General features: G+C 39.2%; 2 protein-coding genes and 1 pseudogene across 7 annotated transcripts in view; 2 read left to right on the top strand and 1 right to left on the bottom strand.

The window, feature by feature from the left end:
• ASH1L (ASH1 like histone lysine methyltransferase) overlaps positions 1-18,759 on the bottom strand; it is a 239,739-nt gene extending 220,980 nt beyond the window's left edge. The window contains exons 1-3 of one of the 5 annotated variants that reach the window (XM_023742554.1): positions 18,639-18,742; positions 18,161-18,300; positions 6,830-6,939 (exon numbers count right to left, since the gene is read on the bottom strand). The gene's annotated coding sequence lies outside the window, so the exon portion shown is untranslated. Of the gene's footprint in view, positions 1-6,829; positions 6,940-18,160; positions 18,343-18,638 lie in introns of those variants that run through there. The other 4 variants (XM_023742553.1, XM_023742556.1, XM_023742555.1 and 1 more) reach the window with 4 other exon arrangements.
• Positions 18,187-19,094, top strand: LOC101354224 (lysine-rich arabinogalactan protein 19-like; annotated as a pseudogene).
• A 137-nt stretch (positions 19,095-19,231) lies between these two features.
• Positions 19,232-27,796, top strand: part of DAP3 (death associated protein 3) — a 44,624-nt gene continuing 36,059 nt past the window's right edge. Inside the window, exon 1 of one of the 2 annotated variants that reach the window (XM_023742549.1) lies at positions 19,232-19,309. In XM_023742549.1, coding sequence (XP_023598317.1) covers positions 19,274-19,309 — 36 coding nt within the window. In that variant the 5' untranslated portion in view covers positions 19,232-19,273. The remainder of the gene's footprint in view (positions 19,310-27,796) is intronic. The other variant, XM_023742550.1, reaches the window with a different exon arrangement.

Here is a 27,796-nt window from a genome sequence, read left to right as displayed (position 1 = left end):
GTAAAACCAAATGGGACTAATGAGGTACAGTAGTCCAGGGACAAGGGCTAGAAGGCAGAAGGGGACAAGGAAGCTGGTGATAGGGAACCCAAGTCTGAGTAAGGATAGTGTTGATGTGTTGTGAGATTGTTAAGCATTGTCATATGCCAACATGTGTAGTAACTGTTAAATGAGAAACTATTTGTTCTGTAAGCCTTCACCTGATGTACAGTTTAAAAAAAAAAAAAAACCCCAAAAATGTTTGTTTTTTGAAATACATTGTAAAAAAACAAACAAAAAAAAAAGTGGGGAGAAATTGCAAAGCATGTACATCAACACTGATGTCTATCTGCAGTGAACTCTAAAATGGCAACAGGAGGGAGGTAGAAATTACATTAAATAGGTTTTTTCCATTAATGAATTGTTATATTTGGACAAGGGTTAGAGGCTGTCAACTCAGGGTCACTGTATATGGTTGTACAATGCACAAAAGAGTCATTCCTAAGGGGGAACCAGTCACACTGTAAATATATTTATTTATTATAAAAATTTTCTGTGGAGAAACTTGAACCCTCCTTCATTATTGGTCGGAAGGTACATTGTACAGCCTTTTTGGAAAACGGTCTGGCATTTCCTCAAAAAATTAAACAGTTACCATACAACTGAGCAACTTCACTCCTAGGTACACACCCAAGAGAAATGAAAACGAACGTTCATATAAACACTTGTACAAAACTGTTCACAGCAACATTATTCATAATAGTTAAAAACTGGTAACAATTCATATATCCATCAACTGATAAAGAGAAAAATAAAATCTGGTGTATAGAATGGAATAAAATAAAAAGCAATAAAAAGAAATGAAGTAATGATACATTCTTCAACACGGATGAATCTTGAAAACATTATGCTAAATAAAAGTCAGTCTCAAAAGATAACATTAAATTATTACATTTATATTACATGTTCAAAAAAGTAAATCTAGACAGAAAATAAATTAGTGGTTGCCTAGTTCTGGGGGGACTGCCAGGGGAAAGGGAGAGAGTGAGTACTAATGAGTACCATGATGAAATGTTCTAAGATTAGATACTGGTGATGGTTGCAGAACTGTGCGAATATATTAAAACCACTGAATTTTACACTTTCAATGAGTATATTTCAGAGTGTATGAATTATATCTTGATAAAGCTGTTAAAAGTTTCTGGCTAGTTAAAATAAAGTATCTTGAGGAAGGGGTTCCTTTCCTATTTTGCATAAAAGCAGAGTACAGGCTAGCAGCAGTCTTGTGAGACTCCTTTTTCAATTAGTAGACTTCAATTTGACAAAATGCTGACTTAATTGATATATGTTGCTGCATGTTGACATAATTGGTTGTACACTGGTAGAAAACAAATTTAGACCCACTCTTCATGTTATATACAAAAATAATTTCCTCATGGATGTAAGACCTTTATACAAAAATAAAATATAAGTACTTGAAGAAGAATATGACTGTTCCTATAGTCTATGGGTACCTAAACGAGTTCTGGTGGCACAGTGGTTAAGCACTCAGCTGCTAACCAAAAAGTTGGCAATACGAACCCACCAGCCTCTCTGCAGGATAAAAATATGGCAGTCCATTTCCATAAAGATTACAGCCCTGGAAATCCTCTGAGGCAGTTCTACTGTCCTAAAGGGTCGCTCTGAATTGAAATCAACTTGACACTAACAGGTTTTTTTTGGATGGGTAGATAAGCCCTCTTAAGCAATCTGGGAAGCCATAAAGGAAAATACTGATGGATTTGATTATACAAAAGCATTATCTTTCTAAATAATAAGACACTATAAACAAAATCAAAAGACATAAAATAGTGAGAGAAAATACAATAAATATGAAAAAAGGATTAATATCCCTAATATGCAAAGTATTCTATAAACTAATAAGAAAAGCCACACAAGAGACATGCACAGGTGAGCATAATGTCGTGAAAATAATGGAGTAGGCAGCTCTAAGGGACTGTCCCTCCACAGAAACACTGAAAACTCAAGCAAAAACTGTCAGAATCAACTTTGTCAGAACTCTGGAAAACAGTCAAAAGTTTACAGTGACCAAGTGAACACTGAGTGAAGAAAAAGATAACTTAAAAATGGTAGAAAATCTTCGTGACTCTTTTACTCAGTCTTGCCCCAACCACCTCCCCCAGCTTGGCAGCGGTCTTAAAGATGGCAGTCCACATACCCAGTGTGGGATCTTAGTCCCTAGTTTTAGAGGGAGCAGAGCAAACTTTATTAGCAAAGAATGTTGTTTTCATCTGTTCTAACTTGTTTAAGGGGCTACCTGAAGGACAGAGGCAAGGTGCTTGTCTTTGTTTTGCCTAACTTGGAACTTGCTCAGGGTGGAAAAGTGGAGGGTATTCCTCAAAAAAATTCCAAGGCAAACAACCGGAAACCTCTTGGGGCAAAAGATTACAGGTGAGGCATACATTAGAGTGCTGAAAGCCTGGAAAAAAATCTGTAGAGAGTCTTTGGGAAATCAGGGCATTCGAATTTGCCATGTGTACTGAGGAATTTAAAAAGCCATGCACGTGCCAAGGCCAGGATGCATACTCAGAAAAGGTCAAAAGAAGACCCTAACCTTTCACCTCTGGTTGATCTCTAGGTTAAGTGCAAGCAGGAAGTAAAGGCAAAGGCAGAGTGATAAATGGCCTGGCTAGAAGTTGAACAAGTGCCCCAACACAGAGCCAATCTGTAAAGACTTGAAGAGGTTTTTTTTCTCTCTTTAGTCTTTTTTGGGGGGTGGGGGGTGGGGGAGGGGATGGAGTTTTGGCATTCAAGGAAGCCTCTGTCAAACAGTAGCTGAACACAAGCTAAAGGAACAGATTTCAAGCACATATGACAAAGAACACTCACTTTAAAAAAAATAGTTACGAAAAGTGAAACAAACAGCTACAGCCTACAGCAAACAACAAAAACAAATCCACAGGAGGAGGAAAGAATCTGATTTCCAGAGTTACATTATAATATCCAACATGTCCAGTTTTCAACAAAAAATTACAAAGCATACAAAGAAACAAGAAAGCACAACCCATTCACAGAAGTAATTAGCAGAAACTGAGCCCTGGTGGCACAGTGGTTAAGAGGTTGGCTACTAACCAAAAAGTTGGCAGTCTGAGTCCACCAGCTGCTCCTTGAACACCCTACAGGGCAGTTCTTCTCTGCCTTATAGGGTCACTATGAGTTGGAATGGACTCAACAGCAACGAGTGTGGTTTTGGTCCTTCAGGAAGCATATACACCGGACTTATAAAACAAAGACTTTAAATCAACTGTCTTAAATATGCTCAGTGAGCTAAGGAAAACCAACCAAATGATGTATGAACAACTAGAGAATATCAACGAAGCAACGCAAATTATGAAAAGGAACCAAACAAATTCTAAAGCTGAAAAATACAATAATTAAAATGAAAAACTCACCAGAGGATTTCAATAGCAGACTTGAGCATGCAAAAGAATGAATTAGCAAACTTGAAGAAAAGTCAATTAAAATTATCCAATGTGAACAGAAAGAAAACAAATGAAGAAAAATTAGCAGAGCCTAAGAGACCTGTGGGACACTATCAAGTGTACCCAATATGCATAATGAGACTCCCAGGAGGAGAGAGAAAGGTGCAGAAAGAATATTTGAAAAACCAATGGCCAAAAAGTTCTGAAATTTGATAAAATAGACGAATTCACACATTCAAGAAGCTAAACAAACACCAAGACAAACACAAAGAGATCCACCTGAGATATATTATAATCAAATTGCTGAAAGCCAAGGACAAGGAGAAAAACTGGAAAGCAACAAGAGAGAAGTGACTCATCATGTACAAGGGAACTTCAATAAGGTAACAGCAGATTTCTCATCAGCAACCAGGAAGTCAGAAGAAAGTGGAAGGGTATTTTTAAAGTACTGAAAGAAAAAAAAAAAACAAGACAAAAACTGTCAACACAAGAATTCTTTATCTGGCAAAACTATCCTTTAAAAATAAAGGAGAAATTTAGACATTCCCAGATAAACAAAAGCTGAGGGAGTCCTTTGCTAGTAAATCTGTCCTACAAGAAATACTTCAGGCTGAAATGAAAGGACACTAGACAGTAATTTGAAACTATATGAAGAAATAAAGAACACCAGTCAAGATAATTAAATGGGTAAATATAAAAGCCAGTCTATTACTGAATTTTTATTTATAACTCCTTTTATTTCCCACATGATTTAAAAAACAAATGAATAAAACAATAATTATAAATCTATGCTAATGGATACACAACACTGTATTAAGATGTACTCTGTGATAACAACATAAGGGGGAGGACAGAGCTGTATAGCAGATTTCTGTATACTATTATAGCTAAACTGGTATCAATTCAAATCAGATTATTACACATTTAGTAGGTTAATTGTAATCCAAATGGTAACCGTTAAGAATAAAATCTAAAAAGTATACACAAAAGGGAATCAAAACAGTACACTACAAAATACCAATTAAACACAAAAGACGACAGTAATGGAGAAAAGGAGGAACAAAAAAGGAAAAAAAACACAGAAACAAATAGCAAAAAGGCAGAAGTCCTCCTTTATTAATTACTTTAAATGTAAACGGATTAAACTCCTTTATTACTTTAAATGTAAATGGATTAAACTCTTCAATCAAAAGGCAGAGATTAACAAAGAATGGATTTAAAAAAAAAAAGATCTAACCATACGCTGTCTACAAGACTCACTTTAGATTCAACGAACAAAGATGCTGAAAGTGAAAGATGGAAAACGATATTCCATACAAAAGAGATCTGCACAGGCAAGTTACGAGGGAAGAGATAGAAATAATCAAATAAAAACCTAAATAGATGCATCACCTCACCAAAAGCTGAGGAGATGTGAATTAAAACAAGGCATTTTTCGCTGATTAGTTTGGATGAAATTTTAAAAATTGGTAACAATCAATACTGGACAGGTGTGGGAAGGTGGGCACTAGCTGTCGCCATCATTTTAGAAAGTAACTAAGTATCTATTTCAGTTTTAAATTCAAGATACCCTTTGACTCCAAAAGGAATACCACTTTTGACAATCTATCACAAAAAAACAAGAGCCCCAATAAAAGATTTATTACAGCACTCGTGAAATGGCCAATAAAAAGGGTTAAATATATATACACACAAATATAGAGTCATGTCTGCTATTTTTTTAAGTGAAAAAGCAAGCATGAGCTCATACATATAAAGAGTAGCAAAATAAACATATGTACTTGCGTGCACACAGAAAAAATATCAGTGATTATATATACCAACTGACACTACTGGCTACTTCTGGTAAAAGAGTTTGGAAGAAAACGAAAAATTAATTTTTATATAGATCTCTGTTATATGACTTATTAGAGAATTTGTTTTAGCTTTACAATTAAACAAAAAAATACATTAAAACGTTTTTTAAAAATATGAAATATATATACCCATCATATACAAATGCCTACATTTTTGGTTGTTACTGTTTTGTTCATATCTACATAATACTGAGAAAACTAACCCAATAACTTCTGTACATACATTCTAACTCAATTATTCTAATACTTACAAGCTATTTTTTTTTTAAATAAATTCCTGTTTCCATTCAACAGACTACCAGTTACTACACACCTCTTTAAACTAGATCACCACCCTTCTTTATATGTTTGTTTCCATTTTCAAGAGAAGTCTCTTTTGAAGAACAAGATCGCAACTATCATTCCATAATATTCGCAATTAAGATGCTTACGAAGCAGGGATTCTTGGCCTAGAATCAAAACTGCCCACAAACTCCCTAAAATTATATACCAAAAATTTTATGTACACATGTGTATTAAATGGGAGAAGGGTATAAAGTTTTCATCACATTCTTAATAGACCTACTGTTTTTAAGGCCAGCATCTAAAATCAGGTAACAGAATGGATACTCGTGAAATAAGTAGCAGCCATTTTTAACCATTTAGTTCTTCTATGTTGGATCATACCTCAATATACGGGAAACAAAAATCCTCACAACTGGACCAATAAGCAACATCACAACAAACGGAGAAAAGATGGAAGTTGTCAAGAATTTCATTTTACTTGGATCCACAATCAACACCCAAGGAAGCAGCAGTCAAGAAATCAAACGATCTATTTACTGCATTGGGCAAACACGCTGCAAAAGACCTCTTTAAAATATTCAAAAGCAAAGATGTCACTTTGAGGACTAAGGTGCACCGGACCCAAGCCATGCTATTTTCAATTGCCTCATATGCATGCGAAAGCTGGAATAAAGAAGACCGAAGAATTGATGCCTTTGAATTACGGTGTTGGCAAAGAACACTGGCTGTACCAGGGACTGATGGAAGAACGAACAAATCCTTCTTGGAAGAAGTACAGCCAGAATGCTCCCTAGAAATGAGGATGGGGAGACTCTGTCTCACGTACTTTGGACATGTTATTAGCAGGGACCAGTCCCTGGAGAAGGACATCATGCTTGGTAAAGTAGAGGGTCAGCAAAAAAGAGAAACACCCTCAATGAGATGGACTGATACAGTGGCTGCAACAATGGGCTCAAACACAGCAAGGATTGTGAGGATGGCGCAAGACCAGGCAGCGTTTCACTCTGTCATATATAGGGTCACCTAACAACAACAACATTTTTAAGTCTCAATGTATAGTTTCTGAATTCCTGTAGAAAAGATTCGTCTAGAAATATTTTTTGAGGTTTCTCTGAACCCCAAATCATATTACTATCTTAAAAATCTCAGTTCTACTTGAGATGATGATTGAATTGCCTCTAAATTATCTAGAAACTTTTCATAGTATTATTTAAGGAAACCATTTACCTGAATTGAAGAAGGAGAACTGGCTTTCTAACGCATGAAGTTGATGGTTCTGACTTTGACTTGGGAAAAAGAAATCATAGATGATATGGATCCTTAATTCCCCACAATTTCTATAAAATAGTAACAAGGAGTCAGATAAACACTGGGGAATATGTTGTAACTAGAAATATCTCCCCTCGATATTCTGGAATTAATTTCTCTTCCTGAACTGAGTGTCCAAAACTGCTGGCCTTTCAGGCATACTGCCAATTCAACAGATGGGCCCTACATTTTCTTAATGGTGACGTAGACTGGCAAGTGTGAGGTCATGTTCCTAAGCAAGAGAGTATCTGTTTTGTGCATGAGCTAAAAAGATCTGTGATCGTTTTAAAATCAATAGTAAATAACCCAAATGCAATGAGTGGCTGTCTTTATTGTCTGTTATTTGTTCCTTTAAATTTGACACTCAAAACACCTTAAAATAAATACTTACCCACACCCAGAAAATACATTCCCAAATATACAGTAACTCAACCTACTAAATCAAGTCCTTAATTTTATAAGTATCATATCTTATGTATATATTCTAAGATATTATAGATGTGTTTACTCATGAAATCCACCAGTGAAAATTGACTTCTTTAAAGTAAGGTCTGATAATGCCCAATAATAGACTAAATAAGAAAAAGGAGGCAGCTTGCTCTCACTCTTATTCTGTAAATTTCCAAAGTCAGAAATGGTTATTAGGTTAACAGATAAGGAACTTCATGCCTTTTGATACCTCACATCCATTATTTTATGAACCTGTATGTATCTGCTTTACCTTATTTGGCCCTCCACAATAGATATCTAGAAAGGTAATGACCATTCCTGCCACCTTTTCAGAGTAATCGAATAGAAATAAGCACTCTGGTTCTTAATTTCATATAAATACGAGTGTTCTGCATCTCTAAGACACACTCAAAGAACAAATAAAAATTAACCATTTATTTACAAATCATTTTCCTTTTGTCTCTTACATGTTAACTAATTAGTACTTATTAGGTTTTCCTGGAGTCCCTGGATGGTATAAACAATTAACATGCTCAGCTGCTAACTAAAAGACTGGCAGTTCACGTCCACTCAGAGGCAGTTTGGAAGAAATGCCTGGCAATCTACTTCTGAAAAAATCAGCCACTGAAAACCCTATGGTTTTCTTCCTATGGAGCACCGTTCTACTCTGACGCCAACAGGGTCATCATGAGTCAGAATCAACTTGACGGCAACTGATTCTGTCCCTGGGTGGTACAGATGGTTGGAGGTTTGAGTCCACCCAGCGACGCCTCAGAAGAAAAGCATGGCTACCTCCTTGATCTACTTTCGAAAAATCAGCCACTGAGAACCCTATGGAGTACAACTCTACTGTGACACACACGGGGTCGCTCTGAGTTGCAATCTGAGTCAATTCTACAGCAACTGGTCTAAGTTTTACTAGCCAGAAAGGTACTACTCCTAAAATTACCAAAAGATTGTCTTTCAGCCCTGGCATTCTTGATAAATTCCTCTACTCAAGAATACATCACAACTCAGTCCAAGAACTTCCTCTCTTTTCTCTCTACACTCAATCTTTAAGTGATCTCGTCTCGTCTCATCTCATGGTTCTAAATAGTATCTCTACACTGATAAAACTCCAAATTTATAATTGTCCTGACCTCAAGACTTGTACATCCAACTTCCTACATTTAATAGAAATCTCGAAGTCAATATATACAAACCAAATTCTTAATTCCTGCACTCCTTGCTCTCTGTAACTTGCTTCCCCCACAATGTTCCTCATCTCAGTAAATGGCATCCAGCTGCTCAGGCCATTATTAGAGCAATTTTTTACTCCTCTTTTACTCAGACTCCACGTCCAATATATCAGCAAATATCATCCCCAGTACCTTCAAAATGATCCCAAATCTACCCTCGAGGTTCAACCCACCATTGTCTCTTGCCTCAACTACCACAACAGCCTCCTAACTGGCTGAGCTGCTTCCATCATTCTTGCCCCCTTGTATCTTTCAAAGTCAGTCTTTCAAATTAGATCAAGTCACTTCCCTGCTCAGAATCTTCCAACAGCTTCCTATAAAACCGAGAATAAAACCTAGACACCTAATCAAGGCTTGTAAGTCCCTACATTATCTAGCCCCTGGCCTCCTCTTCTACCTATCTCCTACCATTCTTCCCCACCTTGCTTATTCTGTTCCAGTTCCTTGCTATTCCTAGAACACACCAAGCACACTTCTGCCTCAGGGCTTATGTTCATCCTCCAAATAGCTGCATGGCTTGGTCCTTCATATCATTCAGGTCTCTGCTCAAATCACTGCCTCAGAGGACTTCCCTAATCACCCAACATCCCTAACCTCGTTTACATTTCCTTTACACTAATCACCGAAATGGTATGACATTATACCCATTTATTTAATATCTTACTCACTAGAAAGTAAGGACCATGAGGGCAGTGATTTTTGTCTGTTCTATTCACTGCTTGTATCCCCTGGGCTTAGAACAGTACTGGGCATACAGCAGGTACCTGATGAATATTTGTTGAATAAATGAATGAATAAATATTTCTTCTGTTAGAAGGCACAGGAGGTAGAATGCTGGTTTTTATTTTTCTCTGATCAGTGGACAACTCATTGATACCACAAAGGACTAACTATCCAACAGACTGCCTGGACAAAACATAGGCACACAATAAGGATTCCTCAAGAGGAAGAGATTCTTGTCCTAGAATTGATTTGCTCTGGCATAAAAAAAAGAATCACATCGCAAGACATTCCTTCAGGAATCTCTAATCTACCTTAAAGAAAGGTAACAGAAGTCTTGTTTGCACCACATGTAAAATGATGGTGGCTACATCTACAGCAGTACGGAAATATACTAGAAAAATAAAATGGAAATGCCCAAATTTCCTAGAAAGAAGAGCATGGACCTTATTTTGTTCATGCCTGTATCTCCAGTGCCCGGCACACGGTACACCAAAAAAAGCAAACCCACTGCCATCGAGTCGATCCCGACTCATAGCACCCCTACAGGACAGAGTAGAACTGCCCCATAGTTTCCAACAAGCGCCTGGTGGATCTGAACTGCTGATCTTTTGGTTAGCAGCCGTAGCACTTAACCACTACACCACCAGGGTTTCCGGCACATGGAAAGCACTCAGTAAATACACGTTGGTCTTGCTTCTAAAATCAAATGAGGTGGTTTAGTGAAAGACATGAGTTCTGCTTTAGAAGATTACACTGTGCTCCAAAAAAAACAAAGGAAATATTGATCAGTTTTAAAAAGAGGACTGTCAGAACTAAACCCAATTTAATTCAAATACTTAAGGAGGTTCTCTACCCAAGCAAAATTCATGTTCCTGTTCACTTTGGAGACAAATCCTTGATTTGGTAAAAAAGGTAAAAAGAAGGCAAACACAAAAACCTAGGCTGGAGTTAAGTAGGAAAATATAAAATTAGAATTCACTTGTGAAGAAACTAAGGTAGACAGTACCCTAAAATTTGAGAATTAAAAAAAAAAAAATGCACACATGTAAAGAAATTGTTTCCATATACTTTCTAAAATGTATTTTGCATATTCTTACCTCCTACAGGAAATATACATTAGGGAGGTAATTTAATTTGTTAAAAACAGTTTTTTCAGAAAATGAAGAAGAGAAATAACCACTAAAACAGCTAATATATATTATGCACTTGTTACATGCCATACATTATGCTGAACATCTTACACATATTGTCTCATTTAATCATCAGACAACACTATGCTACAGGTATTATCATCATTTTACACTCAAAGAAACTAAAGACCATAAGTATTCGGCTTAAGATTATAGGTACGAAGCAAAACTGGGATCTCAGCCTTGTCAATCTGATTTCAAAGTCCATGATCTTTGACTCTAAAAAACTGGGGGGAATATACCAATGTAGAAGCTGAGAAAATTGTTCATTATTAAGAGGGGTAATTATACATTTTGTTTATAATTATTTGGATACTTATTATAATTAAGGCCTGATTAACTAGAATGCTGATGCAGTGACATGCTCTAGCAAAAATTTTCTGAGTAACTAAAATGTAGCTGGAATATTTTCTTAATTTTAATCTTCGCTACAAATTACTGTTAAATGTAATAATATACTTTTTTCTGAGTATATTGAACACATTCTTATCTTTATTTGATTGATGACCTCTAAATACAAAGGCCAATCTTATTTAGCACTGAAGATCAGGAAATCTACGGGAGAACAGGTTGAACGTATATAGATCCAAATTACACTCTCTTGAACTCATCCTGTTATATCACATTCATTTTCATACCTTTGAAGATGACCTTCCCTGTACCTAGAATGCCCTCTCTAAACTCTACTAAAGAAATTCTATTTATCCTTTAAAACCCACTATACTATAGGAAGCCAGCTCTAACCTCCCCCTTCTCCCCATAGATTTAAAAACTTTCTTTCCTCTCTACCTTGGACACAAATATTAGACCGTACTGTAATTAGTTTGTTAACTTGGCATTTCTCTTACTAGACTCAGTATTTTGAAGGCAAAAAACTGTATGTCTGTTTTCCCAACACCTAGCACAGAAATGGGAGCCCTGGTGGTGCAGTGATCAAGAGTTCGGCTGCCAACCAAAAGGTCGGCAGTTCGAATCCACTGGCTGCTCTGCGGAAACCCTATGGGGCAGTTCTACTCTGACCTATAGGGTCACCACGAGTCGGAATCAACTTGACAGCAACAGGTTTGGTTTTTTGTTTGTTTTTCAGCACAGAAATGAGTGTGGAGTAAGCATTCAAATAACGTTGGCTGGTTGAATGATCAATCTATGAATGAACAAAAAAGAATATTTGTTAAACTGAATTAAACCCTAGCCTTGTTCTACAGTTATTTAATTTTTTTCCTTAATGATAAATATATGTGTGCGCGCGTGTGTGTGGGGGTAAAATTAACTAAGGGCTGTAACTCCCTGTGGTTTAAAAAGTGATTGCCCTTTTTTCTTTGATATGCTTCTGCATCTAAACTTTAACTTCCCAACTTGTCTTATCATTTAGTTAGATGAAATCTCTACTTACAGATATGTATCCTCCAATCTTCTTTGAAGACTTTTATACTATAAATAATAATGTTCACTCGGTAATCACTATACATGATTGATTCACTCCCCCATCTTCTCAAATGTCAGAGTTATCTGTCTCTTGTTTTAAAGCCAATCTTTTAAATTCACTCCATTCAGTCCTGTTAGCAAATATTTAAACTCTGGAGTTTTCATTTTCAGCAGTGCTGAATTTAAGAGACCTTGTTACCTTAAGTAATGGTTCCTTCACTTTCCAAATGATGTCATTTATACCAAGAAGCCATGATATAGCTACTTTGTAATGTGGCACAGTGTCCTCCTGTGGACTTAGGGCAAATGAAGTTGTTTGGATGAGAAGAGTGATTTGGTACCAAGTATGGAAAACACATTAAACAAAATGTAGAAGCAGAAGATTAAGTCAAAGACTAATGATTTATTTACTGGGAAACTAACTTAAGATATAACAAAAGATTAAGTTGACCAAACTTTGACTAATGATGGAACTCCCATTCATCTGAGCTTAACTGTCTTTGGTGGAAGAAAAAAACATGTGTCTAGATTGTACTTTACTAAAAACCACTTAAGAGCTCTATAATCTGATTCACCTTATAACTCAATGGCACTATGTACTTTCTTTTTCTACAATATTTCTATTCATGATAACCATGCTCTGACACAGACCTATAAGCAATAGTATGGATTTTCAAATGTTCACAATTGGAATTTCAAAGTTCAAAACAATTTGCATTTCATTCTCTTTAAATAGCAAGTTGACTTTAGAACAATCTCAGTTCCTGTTCAATCACCAATAGTATCTGAATTCTTCATAATACTATGTAATTTCTCCATGATGACTGAATGCTGTTAGAAAATCAACAGGAACTAAAAACTTGAAAATGTTTTTAGCATCTTGTCACTATGACTTAAAAAAAAAAAAAAGCCTATAATAACAGACACTTTATTTCCCACTTGTGCATCTGAAAAAAGTTGATAAGCTTTTTTGGCAAACATAGGAACTGTTCTCATTTATCAATGCAAACATCTAAAAGCAGTGATGTTGATTCCTACTCACCTCATTTCTTAGTTTGTAGAGCAAATCCCTATTGACAAGTAACATATTAAAAGTATCTGGTATAGGCAGTTTCAACTCTCATCAGATACTTTATTTAAAATGTTATGTAAACTTAAGTACAGAGAAATAATTCCCCATCTAGGAGTGAAAAGACTGTATACACTGAAATAGTTATGGATAAAATGATATAATATCTGAAAGATGTGCTTCAAAATAAGCAAGGTGGGGAGTAGAGACAGGGGTCAGGATACAGACAATACAAGAACGGCCATGTGTTTGATAACTATTGAAGCTGGATGTTGAGTACGTAAGGGCTTATTACACTACTCTTTTGATTTCTATATGTTTGAAATTTTCCACATTAAAAAAAAATGCTTACAAGCAGGTGACACTGCATATATCTGAGAGCAAATGACTTATAAGTGAAAAGCAACAACATTAATACTAACAAAATCTTACAGATTCTTTAAATATGAAAAAGCTAGATGTTCAATGAAGGAAATACAACTCAGAAATATCAGGTTATTAAATTTCTGTCATCATTTGAAGCTGTAATTTGGGCTGGGTCAACATCAAACTCTGCCACTAACTCTGCAAATGAAGTGGTCATTAAAAAAAGGATTTCTAATACATGAAATATAAGACTGACGTTATCATTAACTAAGATGACAAATCAAAAGCAAGAAAATCTAAGCTCTTCATACATTAAGAATATAAAAAACATCACAAGTAATTTTAAGGAAAATGATCAAAAAAATTAGCGGTAAAAACTCATAAAAGAAAAAAAAAAAACAAAAAGAAACTGCTTGCATTTCTCTCCTGTGGCAACCATGCTGCTAGAAAGGCTGGCACAAAGTGGACCTCACCGCGGATTACAGCAAGGCTGTATACTACCTTTAAAAGACCCAGACCAACGCATACGACTCAAACAGTAACATGAAGTTATTTAACTGAGACCCAGCACTTACATGCATGGTAAAACTTCTCTAATGTGTACAGGCAGATCACTATGGGCAGGAATGATGGCTAATTCTCTACTAATAAGGCATGTAAGAAAACTTAGACTAAAGTCGCAAGTGGCACTACTAACACTGTAATGACACAACCCAAGAATAGGACGTAAAAATTCCTTTCCAATCTTGATCCTTAAAGATTCTGAATCATTTTTTGTGGTTAGTACAAGTATTAATTTTTTTTAATCGTGAAGTACCTGATACACATGAAAGACTGTATCTATGCATATATGCATATCTGAACATATATACACACTGCACACACATTATTATTATTAATAACACCAATGAAACTACTACCTAGCTTAAAAATTAGAAAAAATATTAACCTTTCACAAATTTACATGACATTCTTACACAGGGCCGATAAAGAAAAGTGACAACCAGACCATTTTTCAAAAGATCGCTCCATTATCTTACTGAATCCTGTAATCTGTCCTACCAAAAACACCTTTCTGAATCTCTCGCTCTTTCAAAATTGCAGTAATATTTTTAATGGGTATAGCTGGATTTTACCCCAGAAGGGTTTTCCAGATGTACATATAAGCAAAAATGACATTAAGACCTTTTAACATAAACTCATTGTAGAAATACATCCCAAAACAAGCTAACGGAGTGAGAGTTCTTTTACTAATGTTTGCCTCCTTTTTAAATCAAATGATTCCTTTATCCAAAAATATCAGATCATACCAAAACACATTTTTTAGCTACAAAGTTGCATATAAACCTGTTGCCTTCCAGTGGATCCCAACTCACAGCAAACCTACAGGACAGAGAACTGCCCACGATAGGGTTTCCAAGGAGCGGCTGGTAGATTCGAACTGCCATCCTTTTGGCTAGCAACCAAGCTCTTAATCTCTGCGCCACCAGGGCTTCTACAAAGCTGCATACAGAGGGTGAAAACATGATAACTTCTTAATCCGTTGCTGTCGAGTCGATTCCAACTCATAGTGACCCCATAAGACAGTGTAGAACTGCCCCATAGGGCTTCCAAGGAGTGGCTGGTGGATTTGAACTGCTGACCTTTTGGTTAGCAGCTGTAGCTCTTAACCAGTGTGAAAACTTCTTAAGAATAAGTAATAGCAAAAGCTCTTTGCAATTAAGTCACTAAACTCAACTTCCAGAATAAGCTTCCCTCCTTGTCCTTTTGAAAGCCCTCACTAGCATACGACCCATAGCTTCAACTGGACTAGACTGTCTTCTAGGACCTAAATCAAATCAAACCCACTGTCGTTGAGCAGATTCCGACTCACAGCGACCCCATAGGATTTCCAAGGCTGTAAAACTCTACAGAAGCAGACAGCCTACCTTCCACTCAGCAGTCGAGCACCTTAGCCACTGCACCACCAGGGCTCCTTCTTCAAGGACAGAGACCATATATTCATCACTGTATTCCCCACTAAGGATTAACTCAGTAAATGTTTGTTATAACTAAGCTAAAGCTCAAGAAATGAGCTTCAAACAACCTCAGCTGCAATGCAAAACTGTAGAGATGAGCCAATTTCTCAAGAACTTCACAGTAAAAAAATACTGAAAGAGAATAAAGCCAGAGTCATTTGTAATATATTATATTCCCTTATCACCTAATTCAGAATCATGTACTCAAATTGCAGAAATAAGTTTGCAAAAGAACGGAAAGAATAGAAAACATGGATCCTAAAGTTCTCCTTACTGTCAAAATGTTCAAACACTGTCACAGAAACCTTCAATGTTAAAACTTATACCAACATTTCAAGAAATGTCTCTACTCCCACTCCTAAACAAAATCACAAAAAAGACCCCGAAATGAGACCTGAATATATAAACTGTTTCTCTTTCATCATAGTTTAAGTTCCTGAAATTGTACACATAATTTGTGTTATTGCACGTATTATATTCATTTTCTGTAGAGAGGGTCCCGTGTAACTATCATCAGATTCTCACAAGGTAAGTGATCCAAAAAAACTTTAAGAATCCACTAAACCAGTTTATCAAAAAAATCATACTTTCCAGTGGAGTACAGGTAAAAAAACCCACTGTCATCAAGTCGATTATGACTCATAGTGACCCTACAGGACAGAAAAGAACTGCCCCAAAGGGTTTCCAAGGCTGTAATCTTTATGAAAGTAGACCACCACATCTTTCTCTAGCGGAGCAACTGGTGGGTTCAAACTACCAACGTTTAGGTTAGCAGCAGAGCACTTAACCACTGTGCCACCAGGGATACAGATAAGTTCGCTCAATTCGTATATTCATAGAGGGGGCTCCTTACTACAAAGTAAGTCCTTCAAAGAATTTCTTCGGCCCAGCCAAAAAGCTCCAATATCCACAGGCACATAAATCAACAATTCCCAGTTCCCAAAAATAGTTTGCTCACAAATACCAAAACAACATAGAAAAGGCAGTACATTTTATCAAAAATTGTCCGCTCTGTTCCATATTCTTGTACCCTTCCATATTAAACTGTCTGGAAGACTTAAATTTCCTCCAAATTGAATATCTTTTTAAGGCAAGTTTTCTAGTTTCAATTCCAAGCAATTCCCCTCCTATGCACCCAGGCTATTTCAACAGCATCACCCTGGTTAATGTCACCCCAAAGCAGGGACCATTTACTGAGTGAGCATTCAATAAATATTTGTTGAATGAATGAAAGAAGGATTCTTCCTCCCATAGATTTAAAGTTAAGATGTCAGCCTCGATGGAGCTGCTCTGGTACAAATTAAGCTGTGAAAGACGTTCCTCTCTCAAATATACAAGCTAAACTATCAGAAATGTTTTGCTTCCTCCAAAAACATAAAATAACAGTCATGGATATCCATTTCATACAGATCAGACTGGCAAGGACAACCTATATTCCATACACGTGACACAAATGATCTCTCCCAGGAACAATCCCAGACAGTCATACACGTTATCTTTCCAATCTACTCAGACGCTTGCTAAAGACTTCCTGAGGCACCGTGGTACGGTGCATGTAGTAGTGGATTAGCAGTCAAAAAAAACTTGAATGCTAGTCCCAACTTTGCCATCAACTTAATGTGTGACTTTGGAAAACTCTCTCTCTTCATACTTCAACTTCTTATTTCGTAAAATGGGGGAAAACATCTATCCTAGCACTTTCACAGAAATTCAGGATCACAAAGAAACTGAAAGAGCACTCTAAAAATTATAAAAGTTTTATTCTATCATTAAGTGTTGATACAAACCAAGGTCATCGAAAAAGCCACCCATTCTTTTTACCCTCACAGCAATTACTATGTTAAAAGATGTTCTGGACCTTCACATTTACACAATTCACTCTACTCAGAGGCACAAACTATTCTTAAGACCACAACTGGTCTGAAGACTTAAGCTATTCCAAGTTTCTCCCCTCCCTGACCCCCCCCCCAACACACACACACACACACACACACACACACACACACACACACACACAGTATATTGCCTGGTATACTGCCATTACTGCTATTTCCCAGTAAGTAACAGGGTGCTCCCAAGCTCTAAAATACTTACACACACATCAACCTGCAGAAAAAACGTCAACATTTATTTTAAAAATGAGCTAACTTGCAAGGAGAACTCCATTACACTTACACAAATCCGGGCAAACCCTTGAGAAACACTTTCCATCCTTGCATACACACACACAAACACTGCCGCTACACACCAACAGACCATCTGTCTTCTAGACCAAAACATCTCTTTCCATGTACAAATTAGCCAGTGACATTAAACTTACAACAATAAGATCATTCTGTCGTTCCCACATACATTTTAGCGTGTCAGGGACACCACAGGTCTTTCCATACAGGTAAACTACCTTCTGAAGATGATCTCCCCTGAATCTCTTATCCCTTAAACAGAAACAAACTAGACATGGGGGATGCTCCAATCATGCCCACACAAAACCTAACCTGTCAGGGGCACAGCCGACTCCGCCTCCACGGGCTTACTTTCCCGCCCCCTCCTCCAAGCCAGGAGCCGGCCTGTCAGGGACACCCCTTCACTCCCGCCTGGAGGGACTTCCCGGTAAGCTCAGGATCCCCTTCCCTGCTCTCCCCTCCCCCATCCTTACCACCTCGCTCCCGGACGGCCAGGTCCGGGAGATGTCAGCAGCTCCCAGAAAGCCAAGGCTTGCCTCGCTGAGGGAGTACTTAGGCCCAAAGGCCTCCCCAGGCCCTTCTACTCACCGTGTCAGAGGCCGAGGCCGAGAGAGATGAGAGTGCAGGGAGGTGGGGAGGAGGGGGCGGCCGCCACCAGGCTCCTCCGCTTCCCTTGGTCCACGGCAGATCCCTCCCGCTTGTCAGGAGGCGGACAGCGGGTGAGCGGACTGGCGGAAATGCGAGAGGGGAGAAGGGAAAGGCGTAGGGCTAAGGGGGGAAACTGAGGGGAGGCGGGTCCCACAACCAAAACGGGGATCTTCTCCCCCTCCGCAAAGCGAACCCAAAATGGCGGCGGCAGAGCGGCGGCGGCGGCAGCTCCTCGGGAGGGAGGGAGCGAAGGGCGCCTCGTGCCCCCCCACCTCCCACTCCTCCCTCCCCGCGTTCTCCCCCACCGCCCCCCCCGCTCACCCGACTCTGGCCGCGGAGCGCGCACGCCCGCCCGCACGCGCCTGAGTGTATCTGGGCTCTCGCTCGCCGCTCCCACCACCTTCGCCGCCCCACTCACCCGCCAGCCCGTACGCGCTCGCTCTAGGGCTCCTCCTCGCACGGTCCCCCGAGCCCCCTCGGCCCCTGTCAAGCCGGCTCTGGTGCGGGCCCTCACGCGTACCTTTAGCGGCGCGAGTCCAAGCCTCCTCCTCCACCTCCTCTTCTTTCCTCCCCCCTCCCCGCCCCCACTGCCACCAACCGCCGCCACGGCCGCTGCCTCCTCCTCCTCCTCCTCCTCCGGCCCCCCCTACCCTCCACCCCTCGCGCGTGCGCCTCCCACAATCCCCCCCGTGGGACTATTCCATTCCTCTTGGCTGCAGGGGTAGGGGCAAAAGGACAGGCGAAAACGGGCAGAGCTTGCGGTTATGACTGGAATTGCGCGGGTGGTGGTCAGAGACGTATACTTATCTACCTCTCCAGGCTCGTTGCCGCGGCGCCGTGTCTCACTTCTCTCCTCCTCCTCCCGCCGCGGTGAGCGGGTTGGAGTCGGCCTCGCGCCCCTCCGCCGGCAGGTGGTTGGAGGCCGCGGCGGCTGCGCGCTAGGTAGCTTCCTGCCGTCCAATTTGAGCGTTCTTCGCTGTTGCGGTTCATCGCTTCTGGACGACCGGTCCCCGACTCACGGTGAGGGAATGAACCGGCCCGGGGGTTATACCGATGAGGGAAAGGAGTGGGACTCCGAACCTTCATGAGGTAGGGAGAGAGATCCGTAGGGTCGGCGCCCCTCCTAGGGGGCTTCCTTCTGGGCTCTGGGTTGCCGACCTGGGACCACGGCAGAACTGGCGCGATGGTCTATGCTCGACCACTGCTTTTTTTTTTCCCCCCTCCTTTTTCTTTATAACAGCTTACGTTTCTCAAATTTCACATCACTGCCTACACGCAATGGTGTTTCTGTGCACTCTTCTCACGCCTCATGGATGGTACAACTGCAGTCTCATTAGGCAGCCTGATGGTAAAAACCCCTTGCCAGAGAGTCGATTCCGACTCATAGCAACCGCAGTAGAACTGCCCCCATAGTGTTTCCAAAGAGCGGCTGGTGGATTCGAATTGCCGACCTTTTGGGTAGCCTAGCTCTTAATCACTGCGCCACCAGGGATCCCAGCCTCCTGTTAGAGAGTAAAGAAAACATATTTGTCTTTTAATTCTGGACTCAACCGCCTACGTCTTGTGTGACCTTCAGTACGTTACTTTTTCTTAGCTCTTATCGACAAGAAATCAAAAAATGAGCATAAAAAATAATTAACTCCAAATCTGCCTTCAGGGTTGATGTGTGAAATAAGATAATATATGTAAGATAAAATTAGCTCCGAGGCACAGAGGAAGTGCAGAGTATTACTATGTTATCGTTTACGATACTGTTGGTGTTGATAAGGTTTGTGGGTGTAATTGGTAGTCTGTGTTCTCTTCCGAATCGTTAATTAAACAGTGAAAACTAGGTCCATCAGATTCCTGTGGCGACTAAATGGTTGTGTTTCAAAACTCTGTGCTAACGTTTACTTTTTCTTCACCATTGAATTCAGGGGAACTGCAGTTCGAATCCACCAGCTTCTCCTTGGAAACACTATCAGGCAGTTTTACTCTGACCTATAGAGTCGCTATTAGTCAGAATTGATTCGAAGGCAGCGGGTTTTTTGTTTATGGGGACCCTGGTGGCACAGTGGTGAATTGCTCGGCTGCTAACCGAAAGGTTGGCGGTTTGAACCCACCAGCGGCTCCATGGGAGAAAGATGTGGCATTCTGCTCCTGTAAAGATTATAGCCTTAGAAACCCTATGGGGCAGTTCTCCTCTGTCCTGTAGGGTCACTATGAGTAGAATCGACTTGATGGCAATGAGTTTGGTTTTGGTTTGTGGACTATTAAAATCCACAGATAATCCCCAAATTTATCTTATCTAGTAGTTTTTAATTTCACCCAAAGGGTAAAGCAGAATAAATTGGGAGAAAGATCTGCTTGGATTTCCCTTTCCTTCACATGTGTAGACTCCTAGGGATCCAGGGAATAGTTTGAAAATCACTGTGCTAGATTGATCTCAAAGTCATATTCAAGCTCTAAAGCTCAAATAAACCCGATGCCCTCGAGTCTATTCCGACTCATAGTGTCTCTATAGGGCAGAGTAGAGCTGCCCCCACAGGGTTTCCAAGACTGTAAATCTTTATGGAAGCCAGCTGCCAAATCTTTCTCCCAAGGGTAGGCTGATGGGTTTGAACCACCAACCTTTCAGTTAGCAGTCAAGCTGTTACCCACTGCACCAGCAGGGCTCCTGAAGTGCAAATAGACACTCCTAAGTTTCCCCCTTACCGTATTTTGAAATATGGATTAGCATTTTTGGTTTTTTTTGTTTTGTTTTGTTAAAGTAAAAAGGAAATCATATATTTGCTTTTCCAAACCAAGTCTTAAGTCCTAACTCTTCATGGAGCCCGCTTAGGTTTACCTTTATCTTTCCTTGTTTCGGGTATTTCCTGTGTATTACCCAGTCAGAAATGTTTTTTTATTTTAGGGCAGGGACCATGTCTAACCTTTCTTTTACAGTCTTTCATAGCATCTAATGCAGAGCAAGTCTTGGAAATATTCAAATGAATGTTAGATACTTAAAATGCCAGAAGGGAAAGAGATTTACATTTTTGGAATACCATGCCAGGAGTATTACATGTGTTCCTGTTTAATCCTCATGAAAAACAACACTTTGAGATAGATAATCTTATCCCATTTTATAGATGAAGTCTAAGACTTAGAGAAGTGAAGTAACTTGATCTTTAGACCTTAGTTTGCCTTTCCCTTAAAACCTAACTTTTTCTGTTATAATTGCATATGCTACAAAGAAGAAACACTAAGTGGTACTCCACTGCAGCAGTATACAAACAAATTTACTCACTCATGGTCTCTGCCTTCAGGTAGCTTTCAGTAACTACTCTGATTCATGAATTGTCAGCTAAGTATAGGCAAATGAGATACAGGCAGCCACCAGGTTATGAACGTCTGACTTGCAGTGGTTATGAACCAACATGCATAAAGCCTGTTATATTAAAAATTCGAGGTTCCTATAATGGTTTGGAAAAACAAACAGGTGCTACTTTTATCTGGAAGTGTTTCTTTAATGTTTTTTTTTTGCATGGAAAGGTATACTATATACTATATAGTAAGACAAACATTTGACTAAGTAATGTTATGAACCATACCTAACTGTTCAATTTATGTACAAATTCAATTTAGGAATAGAACTCATTCGTAATCCGGACTCTGCTTGTTGTATTCTATTTTCTTGTGTATGCCCCAGAGCCTACCAGAAACTAAAATATATTGAGTACTCAGTAAAATGGCCTCACTGAATGAATGAACTCTGAATTATTTGAACCAAATAGGGAGATTATCTGGGTAGACCCAGTGTGATCACAAGGGTCCTTAAAAGATGGATGAAGGAGGTAGAAGACTAGTGTCAAAGTGATGTGATGTGAGAAACGCTGGACCGGCCATTGCTAGCTTTGAAAATTGAAGAGGGCTTGAGTCAAGGATTGTGGGCACCCCCTTGAAGCTGGAAAAGGCAGTAAAACTGATTTTCTCCTAAAGCCTCCAGAAAGGAATGCAGCCCTGTCAATACCTTGATTTTAGCCCTGTGAGAATCGTTTTGACTTCTGAACTACATAACTGTAAGATATAAATTTGTGTAGTTGTACGCCACTGAGTTTGTGGTAATTTGTTACAACAGCAGTAGGAAACTAATACAGCAGGAGCACCAAATGATGGCTAGTTTCCATCTGCCTTGGATTGTGGTTTTGTGCTTTAATTTAAATGAGGGTGTGGTTTATCTGAGGTTTTTTCTTCATGCATTGCGATAGACACTCAACAAAGCTGTCTAGATTTCCAGTATTTCCCTACTACTCTGTTTCTCTTGGCATCAGTTCTCAAGCTGTAAATAGACAGCTGGGCTCTGTGATATTGCTATACAGCAGCAGTGTTAGCTGAGCTGCCCTCAGACTTCCCCACTAGAGTAGAAGTAATTAAACATTTATTTCATGGTGCTTCCTTGCTAGAATGTTGTCTAAATGCAATGTAGATAAACAGAAGAAGCTTTTCAATGTAAGCTTTCTAAAATTTTTAAAGATAAAACTTACTGGAATATGGTCAGAGTTGACATTACATTTGACAAGTTACAGGTGTTATATAAACCTAAGAGTCCATAAATAATTTTTTTGTTTAACGGGAAGAACTTTGAAATTTTTGAGTTACCAAGATTTTAAACTCCTGCTTTAAATGATAGCCTTTTGTTGCTGTTTTAGTTGCCAGTGGGTTCACTCTGACTCATGTGACCTTACGTATAACAGAATGAAACATTGCCCAGTCCTACGCCATCTTTGTGATCATTGGTATGTTTGCGTCCATTGTTGCAGCTATTCGATAGTGCCTTCTAACCTAGGGGGCTTATCTTTCAGCAGTATGTCAAACGATATTCTGTTGTGATCCGTAAGGTTTTCATTGTCTAATTTTTGGAAGTAGATCCCCAGGCCTTTCTTCCTAGCCTGCCTTCGTCTGGAAGCTCTGCTGAAACTCGTCCACCATGAGTGACCCTGCTGGTGTTTGAAATACTGGTGGCATAGCTTCCGGCATCATAGCAACACACAAGCCACCACAGTACGACAAACTGACAAACACGTAGAGGGATTGCCTTTTAGTAGAGTAGAAATATACACTCCAGGCTGGCTAGGTTCAAAGCTGAGCTTTTCTACTTGGTAGCTGTGTGAGCTTGGGTAGAGACTCAGTAGTAATAGTAAGCTCATATTTAGAAATCATTTAATCCTTACAGCAATCCTATGATACTATCATCTCCATTTTACAATGAGGAAACTTACACACAAAGTTTAACTTGCTTAAGGTCACACAACTATTAAGTGGGAGAGCTGGGTTTCAAATCCCAATAGTTAGCTTTTAGAGTCCATGCTTTCAGCCATTCAGTCATATTTACCTATTTGTCTCCTTGTCTATAAAATGGAGATAATCATAGTACTTACCTCATAGGATTGTTGTGAAGATAAAATGAGTTCATTCACATGCCTTGCAGATAGAAAGTGCCCAATAAACGTTACTGTGAAATCACAATTCCTTCAGTTCTCTGCAACCTGAAGTTTTTTCAGATGTGTTAGGAGCTGGACGAAATGAGAAGCTGAAGCAGGTACTCCGTACTCCTGCGGTTACCAGCACAGCCTTTTTATCTGTTTTACATATTGGTATTATAAATTGCTATTAGCTTGGTGGAAGTTCCATTACCCAAAAAAAAATCTTACGGAACTATTTAAAGCCCTTGTTTTCCAGATGGGAAATTTGGGGTCAGAGAGAAAACGAACTTTTACGGACTTAAAACAAATATCAGAACCCTAGCCTAGAACCCAGGTCCTAAAGAGAATGTCGTTTTTTCCTGGAGAGAATGTTATGTGAAAGGTACTCATATGAGAAACCAACGGACTTATCAAAAATTTCCCAAGATGAATTTAGTCTATTATTGGGGGTAAACCAAAGAAAAAACCAAACCTGTTACCATTAAGTCCATTCTGACTTATAGCGACCTTGTAGGATAGACTAGAACTGCCCCATAGGGTTTCCAAGGAGCAGCTAGTGGATTCAGACCTTTTGGTTAGAGCTGAGCTCTTAACCACTCTACCACCTGGGCTCTGCTATAGAGGGTAGCAGCCCATTATTTTTAATCATTTATCTTCAATTTCAGTCTAACAAAGTTTGCGTCAGGGTTTTCTATATATAGAAATAAAATTCATAATTATTTGTTAACTTTAAAGGGACTCACTGGGGTTTTGTTGATATAAAAATTGATTTAATTTACTCTTTGCCTAGGTAATACTAGTCACATGATTCAGAATTCAAAAGGCACAAGAGCCTGCCCAGGAGCCCATTTCTCCTCTGACAAGGCAACCAGAATTACCAGTTTTTTTAAATCTCTTTCAAAATATTTGTTTTTACCAGCAAATTGGATATGTTTTCCTCCTGTTTTACACAAATGATAACATGCTATATACATTGTTCATCACTTTGCCTTTTTCACTTAATATAAATTGGAGATTTTATCAGTACAACAGGGAGCTTATTTCTTTTTTTACAGCTGCATGGTATTCATTGTATGGGTATGCTATTTACTTATCCCCTGTAGATGGATATTTAGGTTCTTTCTAATCTTTTAGTATTAGGAGCAGTGTTGCAATTGAATAATCTTGTATACATAAAAAACCTATTGCTATCGGGTTGATTCCGACTCATAGCGACCCTATAGGATGGAGTAGAACTGCCCCATAGGATTTCCAAGGCTGTAAATGTTTACAGAAGCAGGATGCCACACCTGTCTCCCACGGAGCAGCTCATGGTTTCAAACCGCCCACTTATCGGTTAGCAGAGCACTTAACCACTGTGCCACTTGGGCTCCTTATGTACATGTTGTTGTTGTTGTTAGATGCCGCTGAGTTGGTTCCAACTCATAGCGACCCTATGGGACAGAATAGAACTGACCCATATGGTTTCCAAGGAGCAGCTGGTCGATTTAACTGCCGACCTTTCGGTTAGTAGCCGAAGACTCTATGTTTTTATTATATCACTACATAAAAGTGGTTTTGCCTGGTTCCCATAAAAAATAAATAAATAAGAATAAACTTTTTTTTTTTTTAAACGTGGACATGTTAATAAAGCTTGGTCAGTTCTTATCACATAAATAATAATATTAAAATTGCTAATGATAATAACATTAGAAATAAAAATCAGGAAGGAATATTACTTATAACACTAGCACCCCAATAGATCAGAATGTTTTGTGTGATCTTTTTAAGTCTTTATCTTTACATATCTCCACTTCAGAACCCTAGTCTGAACATACAGTTAGATTGAGGCCAATATAGGTCTACTACTGAGCCAGAAAATTGTGGGGTGTTAACCCTGGGCATGTGTGTACACATCAAATGGCATTTGATGGTCTTGCAGAATTTTCACCAGCCTGGAGTCTAATATAGGTTCCATTTGTTGAGGAATATCCAGAATATGCCCTAGCTTAGGAACCAGTCACACTCCCTTCTGTTTCCTTCCTTTCTTTACTTCCTCAGTTAGGAGAGGCAGTATATGTTATATCATCACGTGCTCCCTTATCAAAAATGGAGACTAATTGAAAATTGAGTGTAGTTTGCACTGTTGACTTTTGTCGTGATAGGTATGTTTCAGAACTCTTTTACTTCTGTAGCCCAAATGTCACTTTAGTAATCCAGGATTGAGTGAGTAGATAGAGGATTGCAAAATGCAATCTGGTTTTTTTTGTTTTGTTTTGTTTTTTTAACTGAAATTGTGAAATTAGTCTCTATGGCCAATTTTTTTCCTATAGGATTCAGGATTTCTCAACGTTGAAACTGCTGACATTTAGGGCTGGATAATTCTTTATTGTGGGGGATTCTCCTGTGCCTAGTAGGATGTTTGGCAAAGTCATGGCATCATGAGACAAAAATAACTGAATGGAGCCCAGCTACCATTACTGAACATTTTGATCAAAGGTTCTATAGAAGAATCCTGATCAGAAGGAGGAAAATGCAGAACAGAATTTCAAGTTCTCATGGACTCCAGACTTTCTGGAGCCATGGGGGCTGGATGAACCCCTGAAATTATTGCCCTGACATAATCTTTAAACCTTAAACCAAAAGACTTCCCCTGAAGTCTCCTTAAAACCAAACAGTAGTTTAGTTTCCGTAGTAAAAAATGTCTGCCTTGAGCGTTGTGCTTTTTCAGGATCTGTCTGTATGGGCTCAAATTGACAGCAGCAGGGTTAGATAGGAAACTTCGGGGGCATTGACTGTATGTTAATGGGGGAGGAACAAGTCAGAAAAGGAGAGTGAGAATGGTTGCACAATTTGAAGGATATAATCAATGTCACTGAATTGTACACGTAGAAACTGTTAAATTAGTGTATGTTTTGCTGTGTGTATTCTCAATAACAACAAAATAAATAAATAAAAATTTTTAAAGTCACAGCAAAGTGATATATCCTTCTAGTTAGAATTCGTAGGAAGGTACCCTGGTAACGCAGCTGTTATGTGTATCATGCCTTCATTAAAGGAAGGCATTTGAGTCTCATGGATTTCTAGAGAAATGTGTGTTGTTGTTGTTGTTTGCTGCTGTCAAGTTAGCTCTTGACTCGACTCATGTCAACCTCACACACCTCAGCTGGACCTCTGTGATCTGTAGGATTTTCTTTGGCTGATTTTCTGAAGTAGATCCCTAGGCCTCTTCGTAGTCTGTCTTAGTCTGGAAGCTCCCCTAAAACTTGTTCGGCGTCATAGCAACACACAAACCTCCATTGACAGACGGGGGTGGGGCTGTGCTTGAGGTGCGTTCACCAGAAATTGAACCTGGGTCTTTTTCATGGAAGGTAAGAATTCTACCACTGAATGGCCATTGCTCTCGGGAGAAATGTGTACTGAATGATTAATGGTTGAATAACCATATCCAAAGAATACATGTTAATTAAGTGAGTTGAAATCCCCTCGCTTATTAACATCTCTTCATTAGTTCTCACTCTTGGCTGCACATTGGATTCAGCTGGGGAGCTTAAAAACTACCAATATCTGGGCACCACTACCAGAGACTGTGATTTAATTGGTCTGAGGGACAGTCTGGGCATCAGGGTTGTTAAAGTATACCACCTAGGTGATTCTAATGTGCGGCCAAAGTTGAGAACCACTGATCTAGGGCTGTGTTTTAGAACTCTTCATGTAACCCTGTCCAGTTAAACAATTGTGTTGATAACTTGGATGAGATCATTTGAGATATTTTTCAAGCGTATGGTTTTCTCAGAGTTAAAAACCCAAAACCAAACCAAACCTACTGCCGTCGAGTTGATTCCAACTAATAGTGACCCTACAGGACAGAGTAGAACTGCCCTATAGGATTTTCAAGGCTGTAAATCTTTACAGAAGCAGACTGACACACATTTCTCCCGCAGAGTGGCTGGTGGGTTCAAACCGCCAGCATTTTGGTTTGCAGATGAGCGCTTTAACCAGGGCTCCTCTCAGCGTTAAAAGGGTGGGTAATAGGTTGGTGTTAGATTTAGAGAAACAAAAATATCTCCATATGTGGGGTCCTGGGTTTAATCCTGTACCAGAAAGAGGGCATTAGTAAATAGTATTGTACCAATGTTGATTTCTTAGTTTT

The sequence above is a fragment of the Trichechus manatus genome, unplaced genomic scaffold (assembly GCF_000243295.1).
Source record: "Trichechus manatus latirostris isolate Lorelei unplaced genomic scaffold, TriManLat1.0 scaffold00213, whole genome shotgun sequence".
NCBI lineage: Eukaryota > Metazoa > Chordata > Mammalia > Sirenia > Trichechidae > Trichechus > Trichechus manatus.
The sequence above is the reverse complement of the archived record's forward strand: the minus strand, read 5'-3'. Positions and strand labels throughout refer to the sequence as shown.